This window comes from Erythrolamprus reginae, chromosome 5 (assembly GCF_031021105.1).
Source record: "Erythrolamprus reginae isolate rEryReg1 chromosome 5, rEryReg1.hap1, whole genome shotgun sequence".
NCBI classification, from domain to species: Eukaryota; Metazoa; Chordata; class Lepidosauria; order Squamata; family Dipsadidae; genus Erythrolamprus; species Erythrolamprus reginae.
In genome coordinates, this window is record NC_091954.1 from 5,893,740 (window position 1) to 5,916,284 (window position 22,545).

General features: G+C 42.1%; 1 protein-coding gene across 3 annotated transcripts in view; it reads left to right on the plus strand.

Moving 5' to 3' along the window:
* The window catches only part of KCNMA1 (potassium calcium-activated channel subfamily M alpha 1), a 655,726-nt gene that overhangs the window by 494,431 nt on the left and 138,750 nt on the right, over positions 1-22,545 (plus strand). For all 3 annotated transcript variants that reach the window (XM_070752010.1, XM_070752011.1, XM_070752012.1), the window contains exon 18: positions 692-768. In XM_070752010.1, the coding sequence (XP_070608111.1) occupies positions 692-768 (77 nt within the window). The remainder of the gene's footprint in view (positions 1-691; positions 769-22,545) is intronic.

Sequence of the window (22,545 nt, forward strand, 5' to 3'; positions counted from 1 at the left end):
GACGGAACCACAACAAATAATAATAATAATAATAATAATAATAATAATAATAATAATAATAATAATAATAATCTGTATCCTATATTCAGCTGCCGAGGCAACACAATTTCAGCCCATAAACGCTATTGTTCTGTATTTCTTCCACAACTGTATTTGAATTCCTTCAGAACTTTAAGCCATGTGAAACTAAGTGGAACAAATAATTGTCTTTATTTGTCTGGTCTTTAAAAAAAAACCATAAAAAATTAAAAATCAGAGGCCTTTGAAAGTGCAGTTTCTCTGTCAAGAATGTCTCCCATCACCCCCCTCTCTCTTGTAAATTGGGATTTAAAAAAACAAACAAACGTCAGAGTGGATGCTTCTTTCCAAGATGAAAACCCAACGAACTGATCCAGCGTGTCATATTTATGAACTATTCGTCACCACTGGATTTCAAGTTAAATCTATTAAAAGAAGCGTGAACTTGAGTCACCCCCTCCCAAGCTGCTGGTGGTGGCGGTAGAAATTAATTGTCTTGCAGCAAAACATTCCCTTCGTTAAATGTCTAAACCTTTCAGAGGATTAAAGGAAATTAAGGCTGGCATGTTTTTTATTAATTTGGCGCTTTCCTCGGAGAGAAAATGTGGAACTGATTTCATTTGTATGAATTAAGAGGCACGTCAGTTTTATCTCTCTTCTCCCGCCACTCCAGGGCCTACTTTTATTGCAAGGCGTGCCACGATGACATCACAGACCCCAAAAGGATTAAAAAATGTGGCTGCAAACGACGTAAGTCATTTTATCCACCACACACCCTTCTTGTGTTTCCTGCTTTAAAAATATCACTTTAATCCAGTTTGTAGAATTTGTAGACGGATGGTCGGCGGGAGAAAAAAGCCGATTTGCACCACGTTAGCAATACAGGTAGCCCTTGATTTATAACCATACGTTTAGTGACCGAAGTTACTGGAAAAAAAGTGGCTTAGGGTTGATTTTTCACACCGACATCGTTGCCACGCCCACATGGTCACCTGATCAAAATTTGAAGGCTTGGCAACTGGCATGTACTTGTAAGAGTTGCACAGCCGACAAGCAAAGGCAATAGGGAAAGCCAGATTTGTTTAACGACCGCATGGCTCCCTTAACAGCTGGTGGCAATCCCCTTAATAATTGTGGTGAGAAAGGTCGTAAGATGGGACACAACTCAGTTAACAAGGGCACGTGGGACTCAGGAGTAACCATAAATCAAGGACTACCTGTACAGGTAGGAAAGTATAGCGCTGTTAGCCATCCTTGCCTTGTCTTCGAAATCTAATTTCTTCAGGAAATGTCATTTCAAAAATATATATATAATATTTTAATGTCTTTGGAACATTTACGCTTTATTCTACGCTGGAATGTTTACACTTTATTCTAAGGTTCTGGGTTTCTGACTTTCCGATGTAGTTGGAATAAGCTACGTCAGGTTTGTTTTTAAAATCCTTCCTCCTTATCACAGGGCGTCCTGCAAACCTGGAAAACAGGAAAATCAGGGGATTATCAGGGAAATCGGCGGTTTGGGAAATATCAGGGAATTATCAGGGAATTGATGAAAAAATGGAATAAATCAGGGGGGGGGGAGAAACAAACTGTATTAAAATGTTTAAAAGTCAGGGGGAAATCATGTAAAAAAAATGGATCATGCTGCCTGGCAGAGTCAAGCAAAAATGAGCATAACTGTGGCAATAACTTGCTTTCTCAGCTACCAATATTTCTCCATGGCTTAGCCATTTGGTATGACGTCATCTATGACCCCACCTTAACTCGATCACAAGTTACAGGGAAATGACAGGGAAATATCAGGAAAGTTCAAAATGCTTTCCCCTTGGACACCCTGTAATCAACTAGCGATGCTCGGAGGAAACTACGGAGGAGGCTTCTGGCACTTTCCCCCCTCCTCTTGAAAACAAAAGAAAACTAAAATACACACAAAAAACCCCCACACCTGTCCTTCAGCTTTTGCACCTTGCAAAGCAAAGCAACGGATACTTCCCGAGCCGAAGCTTAGCTTCGTTTAGTTACTCATTCACAAGCAGATATGCGGAATCATCTGGGCCAGTAAAGGGCAGCCGTTTGCTGCACTACTGGAACACTTCAGTGGTGGGGGGAGTGTGCGCAAACCCTTTCACCATCCTGAGCATTTGCAGGATGAATCAATTGCTGCTCGGAGGGCATGGGGAGCAGACAGAGCGTGGGCGAGATTTTCTCTCCTCCTTGCCCACTTCTGCACAGGTAAGACGTTGTGGTCCTGAAAAGAACAAGGGATGTGGGTGGGCGGAGGTGGTCTTACTTGTGCAGGGAGGGTGATGGTCAGCAGAAGGGCAGTCTATCTGTTCCCCTCGCCCTCCGTTGCTGTAGCTGATTTATCCGGGTTCGTTGGAGAGTGGGAGAGGGAGGGTATCACTCGGTGGAGGGGTGCCTTCGTCTGCTCCCCTTGCTTTCTGAGCAACAGCTGATTTGTCTGGGGAGAGCGGCACATGCGCTGGCGCATGCATGGCCAGCGATGATGGAGCTGCGCATGCTGCTCCATTTCCGCTGGTGGAACGGTGTTCCACGCCGTCCTGCCTCTTGCTCACCCCTGTTGAGAGCACGTGAGGCGTTGACTCCAGAGCGCATGGGGAGGGTGGCAGCTTGCCTTGGGTCCTTTGAAGCGCGACCTTTTATTTGGTGACCTTCTGGACCCCCTTCTCACTGAGACCGCTGACAAAAAGAAAGCTTTGGGGCCCACCAACAAGAAGGCCATTAAAACTCAGCCTTTTCGACATCCCAATAGTCAAAAGTATCAGGGGTTCGCCTTGCAGAGCAACTCGGGTCAGTATACCTCTCGTTTTCGCTCCCAAGCAGACAGGACCACTAGTGGCAGAGGATCTCATTTTCATAGAGGTTCCACCTCTTCCAGAGCCTCTAGAAAGCCCAAATGGTAATCTCCATTCCATTCCCATTGGGGGGTGTCTTGCTTGGTTTGCTTCCAGCTGGCACTGTTCCTGTAAGGACCCCTGGGTTATCTCCATGGCCCAACGGCCCAAACGGAGGTTCTTTTCCTAACTTCCGGTTGGGACATTTGGGTCCATTTTTTGACATCTACAGCCTTCGAAGGTTTTCCTGAAGCCTGGGGAAGGTGAAAATGACCTTCTTCCACCTCCCGGAAGGGCGAAAATCAGCTAGATTCTGTTTTTCACCATCCACAGGCTCCGAAGGATTCAGTAAGCTCTTTGAGGGGGGCGGGGGCAGTGCAGGGAGACTGCGTGTATGGGGTTGGGGTTGGGTCATGACCAAATGAATTTGCAATCAAAGACGTGGGATGAATTATGGTGGTGACCACAGGTTCTAACTGTACATATCAAGTATTACCCATCACTTCCTGGTCATGCTTCTTTCCCACGTGCTATGGAAAAGGAGAATTACAAACAGGCAGCTTTTCCCACAGCTTCTAACAATTCGCTTTAGAGTCCGACGGTCTCTCTCAGACAACTTGGACTTTCGACCAGACCTGTGCTTGGCTGAGGACGTTTCCCCTTCTCTTTCAAAAGCAGTCATGACTTTTGAGACATGACCTCTTGAAACGCCAAACATTCGGGCACTTTCTGTTACACTAGCGCCTGCCATTCGAGCACCAACAATTTGGCCTCTTTGAAAGTCTGAGAGGTCTGCCATTTCTAGAAGGTTATAACCAATTTCCTTAAATTTCTATTTTAAAAAAAGGTAGTTTAAAAAAACATATCAAATAACAGAATTAAAAAACCCCATTAAAATATGCCAAGTTTTGATTGATTTGAACATGTTCAAACATTATGATGCCAAAAAGTCATGTGTTTCCATTGTTTTGTCCACCCTCTGTATTTGGAAGCTTTAGGAAAGAAATGACAGCATTTATGAATTAGTCTACCTAGAACTGTTTGGAAGATGCCCTCCATTGTCAACATGTATTAAAAGTAGGCCCTGACTGGAAGTGCCAATCAAGTCAGGGGAAGAAGTGCCGAAAAGAATGAAAGCTGGTGAGAAAGACAGGTGTAGTCACATAAATGGAAAGGGATTAAGGGAGGACAAATAGATCATCATGGTACTCAATTCCGTCTATTGGAGATCTCATTTGTACCCACAAGCTGGTACAAATGAGAAGTGCAGAAGCTGGTTTTTAAAGCCCGCACAGCACTGCAAGGATGGAAGAACCCACTTCTAATGCAGCCATGAAAACTATTGCAAGTCTGCTTGATTTAAGCCAATACAGTGGTACCTCGACATACGAGTTTAATTCATTCCAGACCCGAGCTCGTAAGTCGGTCAACTCGCCTCTTGAACGAATGCCTTTAAACTTTGTTTTTCATGCCGAGATAACTGGAAGCAAGGAGATTCTTGCGCCACCTAGTGAAGTTCGGCTCATATCCCGAATTTGAGCTCAGGTGTCGAACAGAAATTTCGCTCACGTCGCGGCTCATAACTTGGAATACTCGCATGTGGAGCAGCTCGTATCTAGAGGTACCACTGTATATTCCTTGCATAAACCGATGTCTTAATTTAGAAGAATGGCCTTTCGCGTTATACTCCTTCCTCTCCACCCCCGCATTCAGATTTGCTAACAAGCATCACAATAGAGTCTTAGAAGCCCACAAGAAAGTGAAGGCAGGGGAGCAAAGTTTTGTAAACAGGTGAATGAAGTGCATGGAAAAAAAAATCTTTGCAGAGAAAAAAGTAATTATTTTGCCATTAATTACATGCAGCTTCCTAGACGAGTTGAAAACCATGTTCTTTAATAATGCATCTGAGATTCTATGCCCCTTCAGATGTTTCTGAATATTAGCTTCAGTATTGTCAGGGTTTCGGAGTAAATCTGACCTACATAGCTATTTGTCCAAACCTGTTAAGCCAAATATTAATAATTTATCACAGAACTCTGAAGCTTCACGAAACCAGGGATAATTAGAGAAACTGAGTTTTCCTTACCAATGTTTTTTCTCTTTCGTCCTTCCTTCCTCTGTTCCACGTTGTTAGAAATGCATTTCTTGTGTAAAATCCATCTTGTGAGAAGGTTGTAATATGTGATGTGCCTGGATTTTTAATTTCCAAATTTTCTCATTCTAATTTAAATTGGAATTACAGTGATCCCTCGATTTTTGCGGGGGTTGCGTTCCCAGACTGCCCGCAAAAATCGAATTTCCGCGAAGTAGAGATGCGGAAGTAAAAACACCATTTTTTGCTATGGACAGCCAAAAACTACCCCCGCACACCCTTTTCCAAGGCCACGCAAGGAGCCGGGCTTGAAGTTGAAGTGATGAAAGTGCAGAGGCTGGCAAAGATTGTTTTGAATGTCGGCCACCCCCGCCCCCCAAACGTTTCCGCCCCCCTCGCCGCTACACCCCGCCCGCCCGATCCGCCCCTCTCACTGGCTTTCTTGGGGCACGGGTCCTCCTGCAGCAGCGCTGGCGGCTATGGCTTCTCGTCCTCCTCATTCGGCCACTAGCCGCTCTGAGTGCTTTGAGAATGCCCTCCCCGCCCCTCTCGCAGTCCCTTAGCTGAGAGCGCTTTCGTCCCAGCTGTCAGCGAGGGGGCTGCAGGAGAGGTGGGGCAGGCGTTCTCACAGAGAGAGAGCAACAGACAGAGCGAGATAGAAAGGAGAGAGGGAGAGAGAGAGTGAGAAAGAGAGAGAGCGAGCAAGAGGGGGGAGAGTGGAAGGTAGAGAGAGAGAAATGATAGAAGAAAGGGGAGAAAAAAAGAAATGTGAAAATGATTGAAGCAGAGAATGACAGGAAAGAGAGAGAAAGAGAGAGAGAAGTGACTCTTGGTGATGACGTATGACATCATTGGGTGGGAAAAACCATGGTATAAAAAAAACCCCGCGCAGTATTTTTTAATTAATATTTTTTGAAAAACCGTGGTATAGCCGTTTCGCGAAGTTTGAACCCGCGAAAATTGAGGGATCGCTGTAAAGGGAAAAAGAGAGAATGAGAAAATTTAGAAATTAAAGAATATCCATCCTAAGATAAAATACATGAAATAGTATCAGGGCAGACTAGATGGACCATGAGGTCTTTTTCTGCGATCAATCTTCTATGTTTCTAATATCGAAACATATAGGACCAAAATCCAGACACATCACATATCACAACCTTCAAATTAACCTAATGTACTTTTGTTAACATTTAGCCAGTTCGGTTGTTGAATCAATCCACTGGAAATTGTTTGATTTCAGCATAGTCCTACTCAATAATGCCAATTATTTTTTTTTTTAGTAAAGCAACAAGTTTCATTTTAGAAGGGGTATTTACGATAGGAAAGAGATACTTCTAAGAAGAGACCTTCCCCCAAAATAAGCGTGTGTGATCTAAAAATAACAACATAACCCATGAAAATCTTTAAAGAAAGTTTTTAACCAAACCGTTGTTGTATTTGTGCAATCCTCCACATTGCTTGAGTCCAGCAAGATTCATTGTTGATTAATCCAAGTTTCTGTAACTGAATTACAGCTCTAAAATTTTGGATACAGCCACCCAAGAGGAAAATTCAACCTGGACAGGCGGTGCTTATACTTGTTCCTTTCCTCCTAGTACAGTGTTCCCTCAATTTTCGCGGGGGATGCGTTCCGAGACCGCCCGTGAAAGTCAAATATCCGCGAAGTAGAGATGCGGAAGTAAATACACTATTTTTGGCTATGCACAGTATCACAAGCCTTCCCTTAACTCTTTAAACCCCCAAATTACAATTTCCCATTCCCTTGGCAATCATTTAGATTATTACTCACCATGTTTATTTATTAAAGTTTATTAAAAAAAATATTTATTAAAGGCAGACGAAAGTTTGACGATGACATATGACGTCATCGGGCGGGAAAAACTGTGGTATAGGAAAATAAACCCGCGAAGTATTTTTTAATTAATATATTTGAAAAACCGCGTTATAGACTTTTCGCGAAGTTCGAACCCGAGAAAATCGAGGGAGCACTGTATTAAATCATTTCGTTTCCAGATAAGATCCTTCTTTCCGCAAAAGATTGCATCTACAAGATATAGTCCGTGTGTACACTGATATTTATGAAGAAGATTGCCTGAGCAGATGATAATTGACAATGCTGTGATTTATTTTTTTCCCTCTCTTGCTGCCTTGGAAAAACGGCCCATACTATATTTTAACTACACACTGATAGTGATCTATTGTGAGTAAAAAAAAACGGGTTCTTTGTAGCCCAGAGTGCAGTCCAATCTGTTTTTCTTCTGGTGAAGAGTTCTTGTTTGTTCCGTATTCTTTTTCTTCTTTTTTTTAATGTTGCATGAAACAATGGCGTCTCGTCCCTTCCCAATATGTGTTATGCCCATGGAAGCTGGGGCGATGTTTGGGGGGGGAACCCCATGAAATGCAGCGATATTTCTTTGTCTCTTTTTGGTTTTGTTCCTCTCTCTCTTCTCCTGTTTGTCCCCTTTCGATCCACTGTATTTTCAATCACTGAAAATCAGGACGTTACGGCGCCTAGACGGAATTGGTTAACAATTCAAGCATCTTATCTGTTCGTTCGTTTGCTTGCTTGCTTGCTTGTTTGCTCCCTGTTTTAAGCCAACTTAAGGGTTGGATGAGGGTGAGGGAACTAAAATGGTTGGAAATGGGTCGCGGTATAAACCCATCATTTTCTCTGTGTTGGGAAGCGCCCTGAGATGATTATTAGAAACATAGAAACGTAGAAGACTGACGGCAGAAAAAGACCTCATGGTCCATCTAGTCTGCCCTTATACTATTTCCTATATTTTATCTTACAATGGATATATGTTTATCCCAGGCATGTTTAAATTCAGTTACTGTGGATTTACCAACCACTTCTGCTGGAAGTTTGTTCCAAGGATCTACTACTCTTTCAGTGAAATATTTTCTCACGTTGCTTTTGAACTTTCCCCCAACTAACTTCAGATTGTGTCCCCTTGTTCTTGTGTTCACTTTCCTATTAAAAACACTTCCCTCCTGGACCTTATTTAACCCTTTAACATATTTAAATGTTTTGATCGTGTCCCCCCTTTTCCTTCTGTCCTCCAGACTATACAGATTGAGTTCATGAAGTCTTTCCTGATACGTTTTATGCTTAAGACCTTCCACCATTCTTGTAGCCCGTCTTTGGACCCGTTCAATTTTGTCAATATCTTTTTTTACGTGAGGTCTCCAGAACTGAACACAGTATTCCAAATGGGGTCTCACCAGTGCTCTATATAAGGGGATCACAATCTCCCTCTTCCTGCTTGTTATACCTCTAGCTATGCAGTCAAGCATCCTACTTGCTTTTCCTACCGCCCGACCACACTGCTCACCCATTTGGAGACTGTCAGAAATCACTACCCCTAAATCCTTCTCTTCTGAAGTTTTTGCTAACACAGAACTGCCAATGCAATACTCAGATTGAGGATTCCTTTTCCCCAAGTGCTAAGCAACAGGAGGAAATGTCTCTCGAGAATACAGATAAACCTCGACCCATGGCTGCGATTGGATCCCGAAATTTCCCATTGCTGAGCGAGATGGGTGTTAAGTGAGGTTTTGCCCTATTTTACGACCTGTCTTGCTGCCATTGTTAAGGAAATTCCCTGCAGCTATTCAGTTAGTCACATGGTTCTCAGGCGAATCTGGTTCTCTCGTTCACTTTACTTGTCAGAAAGGGACATAGATGGAGATACAGTGGTGCTTCTACTTTAAGAACTTAATTTGTTCCGTGACCAGGTTCTTAAGTAGAAAAGTTTGTAAGTAGAAGCAATTTTTCCCATAGGAATCAATGTAAAAGCAAATAATGCATGCAAACCCATAAGGAAAGAAATAAAAGTTTGGAATTTGGGTGGGAGGAGGAGGAAGAAGAGGGGGAGGACAGTCACTGCCGAAGGAAGAAGGTGAGGGGAATAAAAAAATCCAAAACTTTAAGGCTTAAAAAACCCGAAGGACTCTGAGACGGCAAGGAGGATCATGTACCTCCAATACACCTGGTGCGAAGCTGCCCCCCATACACTGTGCCAGGGAGAGAAACCCAGGGGGAATGGCAGGAAACTGGCCGGGCCTTCGTGCCGCTCTCAAATTTCCTGGGAAAAATTTTCCGGGCTCGGGTTCTTAAGTAGAAAATGGTTTTTAAGAACAGGCAAAGAAATCTTGAACACCAGGTTCTTATCTAGAAAAGTTCTTAAGTAGAGGCATTTTTGGGTAGAGGTACCACTGTACATTCTTGGGTAGAGGTACCACTGAACACTATCATAAATATGAACCACTGGCCAAACAATTGAACTATGATCATGTGACCATGGGGAGGATGTTGCAACAATTTTTAAGTGTGAAAAACAGTCGTAAATCACTTTTTCCATTGCCGTCGTAACTTGTGGACTACCTGTATCTATTTCATAAATGGCAGGATTTGTTAGCTGGGAGCGGAGCAGGGGTGGGGTGCAGGGGGTTTGCAGGGATTTGGGAGAACCTCTAGCTAAGATTCTGTGCAGTTCGGAGATCCCAGAAATCCCACTCCTGGCTGGCCCCGCCAACCTGTCCCGCTCCTCCCGGAAGTCCCCACGGAGCCCATTTTGGATGCAGGTAAGTGCAGGGTGCACACGGAAGCTTGGGGAGAGTGAAAAAATGGGCTTACCGGAAGTTTCGGAAGGCTAGAAACAGGCACATTTCTGACCTCCAGAGGGCCTCCCGGAGGCTCAAAGAGCCCAGGGAGGGCAAAAAAACCCCACCCACCACTATGCTGCAGGAAAACAACATGGCAGCACCCATCCAGCAGCGGGGCATGTCAGAAATATTTCTTGCGGTAATATTACAATGCAAGAAAATGGTTTGTAACCATGGGGAAGGCTGATGTAAGCCATAATCAGCATGTACTCACGAGTTTGCTAACTGTGCCGCAACCTGATTGGCTGTCACCTATATATGAGGAGTAACACCCTTTGCACGGGTGTGGTTTGTAGTTAGTGGTTTGTCTTAGCGGTTTGAGTTAGTGGTTTGTGAGTGCTTAGTGGTTTGTGGGTGGTTGCAGCGGTGGATGTAATAGTATTTATTTATTTATTTATTTATTTATTTATTTATTTATTTATTTATTTATCTATTTATTATTGATTGATTGATTGATTGAATTTGTATGCCGCCCCTCTCCGTAGACTCAGGGCGGCTCACAGCAGTAATACAAAACAATGTACAATACAATCTAATATGTAATATTTAAAAACTAAAAACCCATAGTTTAAAAAACATAACACACACTATCATTTTCTAACATCCTCTGGAACCGCCTGCTACCGCATGAATCCCAGTGACCAATAAGGTCCCACAGAGTTGGCCTTCTCTGGGTCCTGTCGAATAAACAACGTCGTTTGGCGGGCCCCAAGGGAAGAGCCTTCTCTGTGGCGGCCCCGGCCCTCTGGAACCAACTCCCCCCGGAGATTAGAATTGCCCCCACCCTCCCTGTCTTTCATAAACTACTCAAGACTCATTTATACCGCCAGGCATGGGGGAGTTGAGATATTCCTTCCCCCTAGGCCATTACAAGTTATGCATGGTATGTTTGTGTGTATGTTTGGTTTTAAAATAAGGGTTTTTAGTTGTTTTATTATTGGATTGTCACATGCTGTTTTTATCATTGTTGTTAGCCACCCTGAGTCTACGGAGAGGGGCGGCATACTAATCCAATAAATAATAATAATAATAATAATAATAATAATAATAATAATTATTATTATTATTATTATTATTATTATTATTATTATTATCATTATCATTATCATTATCATTATCATTATTATTATTAATTATTTGAGATCCTCCTTCAAATCAGCCTTAGAAGCATTTGTGGGGCCTGGACCATCATTTTAAGGTTATCCGCAGCCACCAGACTGGCAGGCCTGGGCTGAGCCATAATTCTAGGTGCTCTCTCTGAATTGGGAGGGAGGAGATGGGATGGGACTAAGACCTCCTACAATGGGAAGAAGACACATCTTTGTCCACCCAAAATACCAAATTTTCCTTCGGTAAATCCAGTGGCTTCTGTAGATGGACCTCGGATGTCACGTAAATTCTTGGGCTGTCGCCTAACCCCAAGCACGTTTGATGTTCTCTCAACCATTTTCAATTTGGGTTTCTCAGGAATGATAATTCCTGTATAATCTGGAAGTGGATTGTATTTCCTGTAACCAGCAGTGAGAATTTTGATCCCACCAAAACCTGTTGGCGTCTGCGTCCCCGCGAGGACGCTTAGAGGGCGCCTAATAGTAGCATTTATTTATTTTATTTATTTATTTATTTTGTCCAATACACAATGAGGGATTTAATGGGTATATATACACATAGTAAAATACATGATGAAGGTTATAGAGGAGATACTCATAGTAAAATATATCTATGAAAGAATAGAAAAGAAGGTATAGTAATAGAACATATCAATGAAAGAATAGAAGAAGAGATATAGGAATAGAAGAAAGGGATAGGAGATATAGGAGAGCAATAGGGCAGGGGATGGAAGGCACTCTAGTGCACTTGTACTCGCCCCTTACTGACCTCTTAGGAATCTGGAGAGGTCAACCGAAGATAATCCAAGGGTAAAGTGTTGGGGGTTTGGGGATGACACTATGGAGTCCGGTCATGAGTTCCACGCTTCGACAACTCAGTTACTGAAGTCATATTTTTTACAGTCAAGTTTGGAGCGGTTAATATTAAGTTTAAATCTGTTGTGTGCTCTTGTGTTGTTGTGGTTGAAGCTGAAGTAGTCGCCGACAGGCAGGACGTTGCAGCATATGATCTTGTGGGCAATACTTAGATTTTGTTTAAGGCGTCTTAGTTCTAAACTTTCTAGGCCCAGGATTGAAAGTCTAGTCTCGTAGGGTCTTCTGTTTCGAGTGGAGGAGTGAAGGGCTCTTCTGGTGAAGTATCTTTGGATATTTTCAAGGGTGTTAATGTCTGAGATGCGATATGATAGTATAGTATTCCTTGTTTCCTCCTCTTCTTTTTCTTCCTTCTTCTTCTTCCTCCTCCTCTTTCCTCCTTCTCCTCCTCTTCTCCTCCTCCCCCTCCCATTTATTCTCCTCCTCCTCCTCCTCCCTCTCCCCCATTCCTTTTCCCTTCCTCTCCTTCAAGCATTTGACACATGTGACGTGTCTTTAGCCAGATGCTATTTGATGATGAAACCACTAGAGGGCCTCAGCACTCCATGTTTGTTCCCACTGGTGGCTAAAGCACAGATTAGAGAAAGCAGTAACAACAACCAAAAAAAAGAGTACTCAAAACCAAAGGAGGTTGCTTTGTTTCTCCCTGCTTTTATTCATCAGATTTTCAGTGCCGTATGGTTTGGTGCCCAGAATGTTTCAAAATAGATGGCATTGATTGAACATTGAGGTGCCAAGACACCAACATTAATGCAAACATACAGAGTGGACTCCTTTCTTGGATGTTGATTGCCATATTTAATTAACGTCTATGATGGCTTAATGGGAAACAGTGTGTGTCTGGCTGCACAATCTTTAAATGTTCCGTCATGTCTTTGATCCGCTCAACTGCCCTTCCTGCTTGACTTTTTCATCTTGATCTACGCGGGGGCGCGCGGAGAAATATTTATTTTCCCTTTGGTGTGAATGCAAAACCGCCCCATATCCGAATGAGGAATAATATGCATGTTTTCTGTACAAATTGCTTTTTTTTCTGATCTGCAGCTGCCTCTCGGCTGACAGATGAAACTTCAGCCAGTTCTCTTTCAAGAGCTCGATCGTCAGAAGTTTGAGTTGTTTCCCGCGCGTACACAAAGAGAATTGCTCAAATGACGTGTGGTCTGCAGAATCGCCGAGATTAATAATTGTAAAAGTTTCCCTGAAATGCGTTGGTTTTAAAAAATGGGGCTTGCATCAATTCCCGGCGTGGAACAACAGAAGAACACAAATTGTTTGTTGAAGAAATGGTGGTTCTTAAGTCCTTTGCTCTCCTGTCTCCTGGGTCTTATTTGATTATTGCCTTTTGATAAGACACAATGTAGATAGAAATAAAAACAGGGATCGGTTTGCCAAGCCAACAGCACAATATTATACAGTGGATGCATCCTTGGGGTTATGCTACAGTTGGTTAATAGGAAGATTTGAAAATCAACTTTATATTGTGGTTAGAGGAATTTTAATATTTCTTTAGCTAGGCAGCGCTTTTTAGACCAATTATAGAATAGAATAGAATAGAATAGAATAGAATGTGGAATAAGGATAGAGTAGAGTAGAATAGAATAGAATAGAATGTGAAAAAATGATAGAATAGAATAGAATAGAATAGAATGTGGAATAAGGATAGGATAGGATAGAGTAGAATAGAATGTGGAACAAGGATAAAATAGAATGTGGAATAAGGATAGAATAGAATAGAATGTGGAATAAGGATAGAATAGAATAGAATATGGAATAAGGATAGAGTAGAATAGAATAGAATGTGAAATAAGGATAGAATAGAATAGAATGTGGAATAAGGATAGGATAGAATAGAACAGAATGTGGAATAAGGATATAATAGAATAGAATAGAATAGAATGTGGAATAAGGATAGGATAGAATAGAATAGAATGTGGAATAAGGATAGAATAGAATAGAATAGGATGTGGAATAAGGATAGAATAGAATAGAATTTTATTGGCCAAGTGTGATTGGATACACAAGGAATTTGTCTTTGGTGCAGATGCTCTCAAAGTACATAAAAGAAAATATCCATTTGTCAAGAATCATGAGATAATTTTAAAAAAAAGAATGATGAGGTACAACACTTAATGATTGTCATGACACTATTCTGCTATGGGTCAAGAAGACCGCCATGAGCTAAGACTTGTATGTTGTCTCCCTTCCATAAAACCTCCCAGCCGCGTGGCTAGCCTGGTACCCTTCCTCTCCTCCCATAGTCCATCATGGTTATAGCCAAGATGTCCATCTGCAAGAGACTCCAACTGACATGTTGTTTTGATTGGGGCTACTCTGAGCGCGACTGCTGTTGCATGTCAGGCCGAGCGTGTAGTAACATGGAAAGCCTGTCCCACTTACTTTTGCCTCTGTTAATGGTTGTTCCACCAGTTTACCTGCCTCAAAGTTTTAATCCCAGCATGCTTTGTCTATAGTTTCTGTCTGGGGTTTCATCGCTGTCTTGTGTTGTCCGTTGTGGTTCTGTTGTTTCCATTGGGTGGGAAGTGAGGGTTTCAAATGGGGGAGCAGATTTGTTGGTTCTTGTGGCTGGTTTAATTTTTCAGTATTTTTATCTATCATCTATCTATCTATCTATCTATCTATCTATCTATCTATCTATCTATCTATCTATCTATCTATCTATCATCTATCTGTCATCTATCTATCTATCTATCTATCTATCTATCTATCATCTATCTATCTATCTATCTATCTATCTATCTATCTATCTATCTATCTATCATCTATCTATCTATCTATCTATCAATCATCTATCTATCTATCTATCTATCTATCATCTATCTATCTATCTATCTATCTATCTTTCTATCTATCTATCTATCTATCTATCTATCTTTCTATCTATCAATCTATCTATCTATCTATCTATCTATCTATCTTTCTATCAATCTATCTATCTATCTATCTATCTATCTATCTATCTATCATCTATCTATCTATCTATCTATCTATCTATCTATCTATCTATCATCTATCTATCTATCTATCTATCTATCTATCTATCATCTATCTATCTATCTATCATCTATCTATCTATCTATCTATCTATCTATCTATCATCTATCTATCAATCAATCAATCAATCAATCTATCTATCTATCTATCTATCATCTATCTATCATCTATCTATCTATCTATCTATCTATCTATCTATCTATCTTTCTTTCTATCTATCTGAGAGGGGCGGCATGCAAATCTAATAAATTATTATTGTTGTTGTTGTTGTTGTTATTATTATTATTATTATTATTATTATTATTATTATTATTATTATTATTATTATCATCTCTCTCTCTCTCTCTCTCTCACACACACACACACATTTGTATGCCGCCTTTCTCCGAGGACTCAGGGCGGCTCATAGCATATAATATGACAATACAACACAAAGGCAAATCTAATTAAATGTAAAATTATAGTCTAAAAAAATCCAATATTTGAAAACAATCATACCAGTTCAATCATACAACATATATCTCATTTCGTTGGCCTGGGGGCTGAAATCTAATTGTCCCAAGCCTGGTGACATAGGTGAGTCTTGAGACTCTTACAGAAGGTGAGGAGGGTGGGGACAGTGCAAATCTCGGGGGGGGGAGCTGATTCCAGAGAGCCGGGGCCACCACAGAGAAGGCTCATCCCCTAGACCTTGCCAAGCGACATTGTCTGGCTGACGGGACCTGGAGAAGGCCGACTCTGGGACCTAATCGGTCGCTGGGACTCATATAGAAGAAGGCAGTCCCACAAGTAATATACAGTGTGTGTGTGTGTGTGTTTGTGCACACGTACACACACTTTTTCTTTTGTAATGAACACGATCATATTTTTAATTGCCACTTTCTGCCAATTCTACCTGGGAACTTTTCAGGGAGAAAAAAAAAACAGCGCCTTGCTGCAATTTTGTGCAATTTTGCCTTTTAATTAATATGCACAGCATAATAGCTGTTCAATGCTTTACTCTTAGCTGTAGGGGGGAAATTATGTTCCTCGGCTTCTGCGGTAGATTGTAGTTTAGAGAGCATTTTAGGCAAATTCAGTGTATTTCATGCTGTGTGCAGCACAAAAATTGTTTATCCGTGTAACTTCTTTCTGCAGACGTGTCGATGAGTTCATCCTTTATCTGAGCTAAGCAATATAATTTGACTATTGTTATATGCATTGGCAATATGGGTTCTAAGTCGGTGGCTGTGACAGACGTTGACTGCGTAATACTTTTCGATGCAAATGTACTGGTGTGTGTTCTGTCCCTTATTATTTTGTCAATCAATAAGCAACAGTCGTAAAAGCTGTGTGTTTAGTTCTGGTTGCCCATGCCAACCAGCTACCACAGTGAGTAAAGCCTCGTTAGGATAGGAATTGCAGGGTTTGAAGTGACCCCAGAGTGTCAAACTCTACGGTTGGAGTGAATGGAGGTTCAGGCACAGCCTTTTCCGGTCACAGCTTCGGAGGCTCGGGTTTGTAAGTGGAAAATGGTTCTTGAGAAGCGGCGAAAAAATCTGGAACACCCACCCGGTTCTTATCTAGAAAAGTTCGTAAGTAGAGGCGTTCTTAAGTAGAGGCACCACTGTATTTGAAATAATAGAACATGAGGTTGGAAGGATTCTCGGAAGTCTCTTTTAATCCTTTTAAGTTGTTCTGAGAAAAGTTTGTAAGTAGAGGCGTTCTTAGGTAGAGGCACCACTGTATTTGAAATCATAGAACATGGGGTTGGAAGGATTCTGGGAAGTCTCTTTTAATCCTTTTAAGTTGTTCTGAGAAAAGTTCATAAGCAGAGGCATTCTTAGGTAGAGGCACCACTGTATTTGAAATCATTTCAGTGCCTTTGCAAGCACGTTGTTCTCTGCAAAATCTTTCCTACTCCAAGCTGCCCCTCCCTTTTCTTTCTTAAAAAGAAACCCTTTCAGTGCCTTTGCAAGCACGTTGTTCTCTGCAAAATCTTTCCTCCAAGCTGCCCCTCCCTTTTCTTTCTCAAAAAGACACCCTTTCAGTGCCTTTGCAAGCACGTTGTTCTCTGCAAAATCTTTCCTCCAAGCTGCCCCTCCCTTTTCTTTCTTCAAAAGACACCGTTTCAGTGCCTTTGCAAGCACGTTGTTCTCTGCAAAATCTTTCCTACTCCAAGCAGCCCCTCCCTTTTCTTTCTTAAAAAGACACCCTTTCAGTGCCTTTGCAAGCACGTTGTTCTCTGCAAAATCTTTCCTACTCCAAGCAGCCCCTCCCTTTTCTTTCTTCAAAAGAAACCATTTCAGTGCCTTTGCAAGCACGTTGTTCTCTGCAAAATCTTTCCTCCAAGCTGCCCCTCCCTTTTCTTTCTTAAAAAGACACCCTTTCAGTGCCTTTGCAAGCACGTTGTTCTCTGCAAAATCTTTCCTACTCCAAGCAGCCCCTCCCTTTTCTTTCTTCAAAAGAAACCATTTCAGTGCCTTTGCAAGCACGTTGTTCTCTGCAAAATCTTTCCTCCAAGCTGCCCCTCCCTTTTCTTTCTTAAAAAGACACCCTTTCAGTGCCTTTGCAAGCACGTTGTTCTCTGCAAAATCTTTCCTACTCCAAGCAGCCCCTCCCTTTTCTTTCTTCAAAAAAGGGGGGGAAAGAGGAAACCCTTTCATCCCAGCAGCAGCTGCTTGGGTTCGTAAGGTGAAAATAGTTCAGAAGAAGAGGCAAAAAAATCTTAAACACAGAGTTCGTATCTTGAAAACTTCGTTAGAAGAGACGTTCGTAAGATGAGGTACCACTGTATTTATATCCGAGATGCGGTGTGCATTCCAGATGAGCTGTACAGTATTTGAAAATACAATAGAAGAGAAGAGAATTCTTTATTGGCCTACTGTGAGTAGACACACAAGGAATTTGTCTCTGGTGCAGAAGCTTTAAGTGTACGTACAAAGGAATAAAGGGATAAGTCATAGATGATAAATCAAGATACAACAATACTTCATAAGACACAAACAATGTGATAAATCATAAGACACCTGGAGGGTAGTAAGAAAGACGAGAAGGTGAGCATGACGAGAAGATGACAGGATGCAGAAGTTAGTGTGCAGATTATACTATTCATTAGGAATGACTGGTCAGAGCAAAGTGCTGAAAGATGGATTTCTGTGGACATTTTGCAATGACATGATTGATGGGATAGGGCATGCAATCTGGGTGTCACTTTGTTGACTCTATGCACAGCTATCAATCCAAACCATGACACAGCTCTGATGAAGTCACAGATCATGTCAAGTGTTTTATTTATTTTATTATTTTATTTTATTTATTTATTTTGTCCAATACACAATGAGGGTTTTAGTGGGTATATATCTATATACAGATAGTAAAATACATGATGAAGGTTATAGAGGAGATACTCATAGTAAAATATATCTAAGAAATAATAGAAGAGAAGATATAGTAATAGAACATATCAATGAAAGAATAGAAGAAGAGATATAGGAATAGAAGAAAGGTATAGGAGATATAGGAGAGCAATAGGACAGGGGACGGAAGGCACTCTAGTGCACTTGTACTCGCCCCTTACTGACCTCTTAGGAATCTGGAGAGGTCAACCAGGGATAATCTAAGGGTAAAGTGTTGGGGGTTTGGGGATGACACTATGGAGTCCGGTAATGAGTTCCACTCTTCAACAACTCAGTTACTGAAGTCATATTTTTTACAGTCAAGTTTGGAGCGGTTAATATTAAGTTTAAATCTGTTGTGTGCTCTTGTGTTGTTGTGGTTGAAGCTGAAGCTGAAGGAGTCGCCAACAGGCAGGACATTGCAGCATATGATCTTGTGGGCAATACTTAGATCTTGTTTAAGGCGTCTTAGTTCTAAACTTTCTAGGCCCAGGATTGAAAGTCTAGTCTCGTAGGGTGTTCTGTTTCGAGTGGAGGAGTGAAGGGCTCTTCTGGTGAAGTATCTTTGGACATTTTCAAGGGTGTTAATGTCTGAGATGCGATATGAGTTCCAAACAGATGAGCTGTATTCGAGGATGGGTCTGGCAAAAGTTTTGTAAGCTCTGGTAAGTAGTGTGAGATTGCCAGAGCAGAAGCTACGTAGGATTAGGTTTACAACTCTTGAAGCCTACTTGGCTATGTTGTTGCAGTCGGCTTTGGCACTTAAATCTTTTGTTATTAGTATACCGAGGTCTTTAACCGAGCTGATTCCAGAGGGCCGGGGCCCACACAGAGAAGGCTCTTCCCCTAGGCTCCACCAAACAACATTGTCTGGTTGACAGGACCTGGAGAAGGCCAACTCTGTGGGACCTAACCAGCCGCAGGGATATATGCGGCAGAAATATGGCCTGATACATTTCCTAGCCATTGTTCTGTTGTTCTCCAGCGGTGATATGGTCCGTTGGTTATTTTCATTTTGGATTTGGATTTTTGGAGGAGAGGAAGGAACAGCTTAAGCAAAAGTTGGGGGAGGGGGGGAAACCTGAGACGTAATTTCCCCCACACCTCTAAACATCTGCTTTTGAAAAGCAAGTGAGCCCCACACTGCGGTCAAACATAAAAGCCGGAATAATAGCTCAGGAGGGGTTTGATCTCCTTTTGCCGCATACACCTCCCATCCGTCATCAAGTCGTCAGGCCAAAACCAGATTTAATTCTGTGCCGTGTGAGGGACCACTCGGCTTGGATAGCTAATAAGAAACAAAGCAGGCTTCAATACCAGCCTGCCCTTTGTAATCTCCAAAGCGAGCCGGTTGATAATATTAGCCATGTCCCAGGTTGTCATCTCTGCCAGATTTGTACACACCCACAACCACTCATAGAAACATAGAAGTCTGACGGCAGAAAAAGACCTCATGGTCCATCTAGTCTGCCCTTATACTATTTTCTGTATTTTATCTTAGGATGGATATATGTTTATCCCAGGCATGTTTAAATTCAGTTACTGTGGATTTATCTACCACGTCTGCTGGAAGTTTGTTCCAAGGATCTACTACTCTTTCAGTAAAATAATATTTTCTCATGTTGCTTTTGATCTTTCCCCCAACTAACTTCAGATTGTGTCCCCTTGTTCTTGTGTTCACTTTCCTATTAGAAACACTTCCCTCCTGGACCTTATTTAACCCTTTAATATATTTAAATGTTTCGATCATGTCCCCCCTTTTCCTTCTGTCCTCCAGACTATACAGATTGAGTTCATGAAGTCTTTCCTGATACGTTTTATGCTTAAGACCTTCCACCATTCTTGTAGCCCGTCTTTGGACCCATTCAATTTTGTCAATATCTTTTTGTAGGTGAGGTCTCCAGAAATGAACACAGTATTGTTCCAAATGGGGCCTCACCAGCGCTCTATATAGCGGGATCACAATCTCCCTCTTCCTGCTTGTTATACCTCTAGCTATGCAGCCAAGCATCCTACTTGCTTTCCCTACCGCCTGACTGCACTGCTCACCCATTTTGAGACTGTCAGAAATCACTACCCCTAAATCCTTCTCTTCTGGAGTTTTTGCTAACACAGAACTGCCAATGCAATACTCAGATTGAGGATTCCTTTTCCCCAAGTGCATTATTTTACATTTGGACACATTAAACTGCAGTTTCCATTTCCATCGTAGGGAATCCCGCCAGCAGGGAGAAATGGGTGTTTCCCTTCCCGTGAGAAGGCCCGTCTTGCAAGGCTCAAAGAGCAAGGGGTGGCATTTGGGCCTGTTTTCATTAAAGCCGAACATATGTGGAAAATGCAAAGGGCTCTGCAATTAGAAGTGGCAGGCAGCGACGGTATCAAAGAGAGGTCAGATCAGTGGGCAAGATTGCCTTCCTTACAATTCTTCAGTTGTTCTGGAAATCACTTTGAATTAGTGTCAGCGGAACCTCCATCGGTTATGCCCTTCGCCTTTCAAGCTTGGGACTCTGCTTCTTTCCCAAGACACTCATTAAAGATCATTATATTGTTACGGGGCTGGCTCTGGTCACAGACACCCTTCTCCGATCAAGCCTGTCTGCTTTTAAGATGGCTTAATGCATTTTTCTTCTTCGCTTTGCTCCCCCTTGCTTTTGCTCTCTCTCTCCCTCTCTCTCTTTTACATTAAAGAGAACGGGGAAAGATCGCGCATAATGATATTTAGAAATCGGAGCAAGCGAGAACATAACTCTGCTCTTTAAAATGGGGATTGCTTCCATGCTGTTGTGGTTAGCTCTGGCTCAGCTCCTGCCCCAAGGACTGTGGATGTGGGGGAGACATCCACATGCCGCAGGCCTGTTTTGCCCCCATTGGAATCTGCTGATGAAGGCTGCTCTGACCAAGAAGACATGAGTGACAGGGAGGAGGAGAGTATGGCAGACAGCTCAGAAAGAGATCAATTATCTCGCTCCTCCTTGGATTCGGAACAAGAGTTAATGATACAGCCACGCATGCGGAGAGCGATGCATAGGCAGCAACAACTTAGAGATTATTATCAAAGAAAATGAGGCCACCTGTGGTTGGGTGGGGCTGTGGTCATTAGTGAGGCTGCTATAAAGAGCAGCCTGTGGGTTTGGCCATTGTGGAGGATTATATGATCGTTGTGTTTCGTGCCTGCCTTGCTGACTTCGACCTTTGTGTGCTGATTTTTCCCCGCTTTGAAACTAAACCAGAGCAAAGTGTGTTTCACTTTGTGAAAGAAGAAGGACTGTGAATTGCCTCACAGCTGCAAGCTAAGTATCACAGAACTGATAAGGGACTTGTACAAATTACCAGTTTGTTTGGAGACGAGTGCTCTTTGCTATACAAAAAGAGTGCTTAGTTTATTTGCATTTTCGGTATAAAGAACATTGTTTTGAATTTTCAAACTTGTGTGTGTGTGTGAAATTTGTATCTGTGAATTTTCGGGAGGATTCTGCCAGAGAGCTCGACAGAACACATGCTAAGAACATAAGAAGAGCCCTGCTGAATCAGGCCAAAGCCCATCGAGTCCAGAATTCTGTGTTTCACAGTGGCCCACCAATTGTCCATGGGGATCTTGAGCAGAAAGAGAAGGCAAAACTCTCCCTTTCCCTTGACCCATAGCAAATGGTACTCAAGGGAATCCTGCCTGTCTCAACCAACATAGAGGCAGAACATGGATATCCCTTTCAATCACCACCTATGATACACTTGGCATCCATGAATCTGTCTAATCCTGCCTTGAAGCAATCCAGGCTGACAGCTGTCATGACCTCTTCTGGAAGTGAATTCCATAAACCAACAACCCTCGGGGTGAAGAAATATTTCCCTTTATTTGTCCTCACTTTCTTACCTATGAGCTTTAGGAAGTGCCCCCTCGTCCTAGCATTGTGTGATAGAGGAAATATTTTTTCTCTATCCACCTTTTCTATCCCATGCATGATTTTATACACTTCAATCAAGTCACCTCTTAAACGCCATCTTTCAAGGCTGAAGAGACCAAGGCGTTGCAAACTTGCTTCATAAGGGAGGGGCTCCCTTATGAAACCAACTAATTGGGTTCTAATTTTGCAGGAATCTTCATACACATTCCATTCCAATGAAGAAGACTACATTATTGTCAAGAAAGAACTGGCTGTTGGATATGGGCAGGAGCAAAAGCAAGGTTCTACAGCTAGACAGGAAAAACCAAATGTACAAATACAGATTACCGTATTTTTCGGCGTATAAGACATACCTTAGTTTTTGGGGAGGAAAATAGGGAAAAGATATTCAGATATTCATCTGGCTAGCATCCTTAGTGTTCAGCCGGGCTCTCTGGTAGAAGCCTCCTGAAAATTCACGGGTACAAATTTCAGACACACACACGTTTGAAAATTCAAAACAATGTTCTTTATCACAAAATTCAAAAGAAACTAAGCACCCTTTTTGTATTGCAAAGAGCACTCTTCCCCAAAACAACCTTGCAGGTTGTACAAGTCCCTTAATCAGTCCTTAAGTACTTAGCTAGTAGCTGTGAAGAA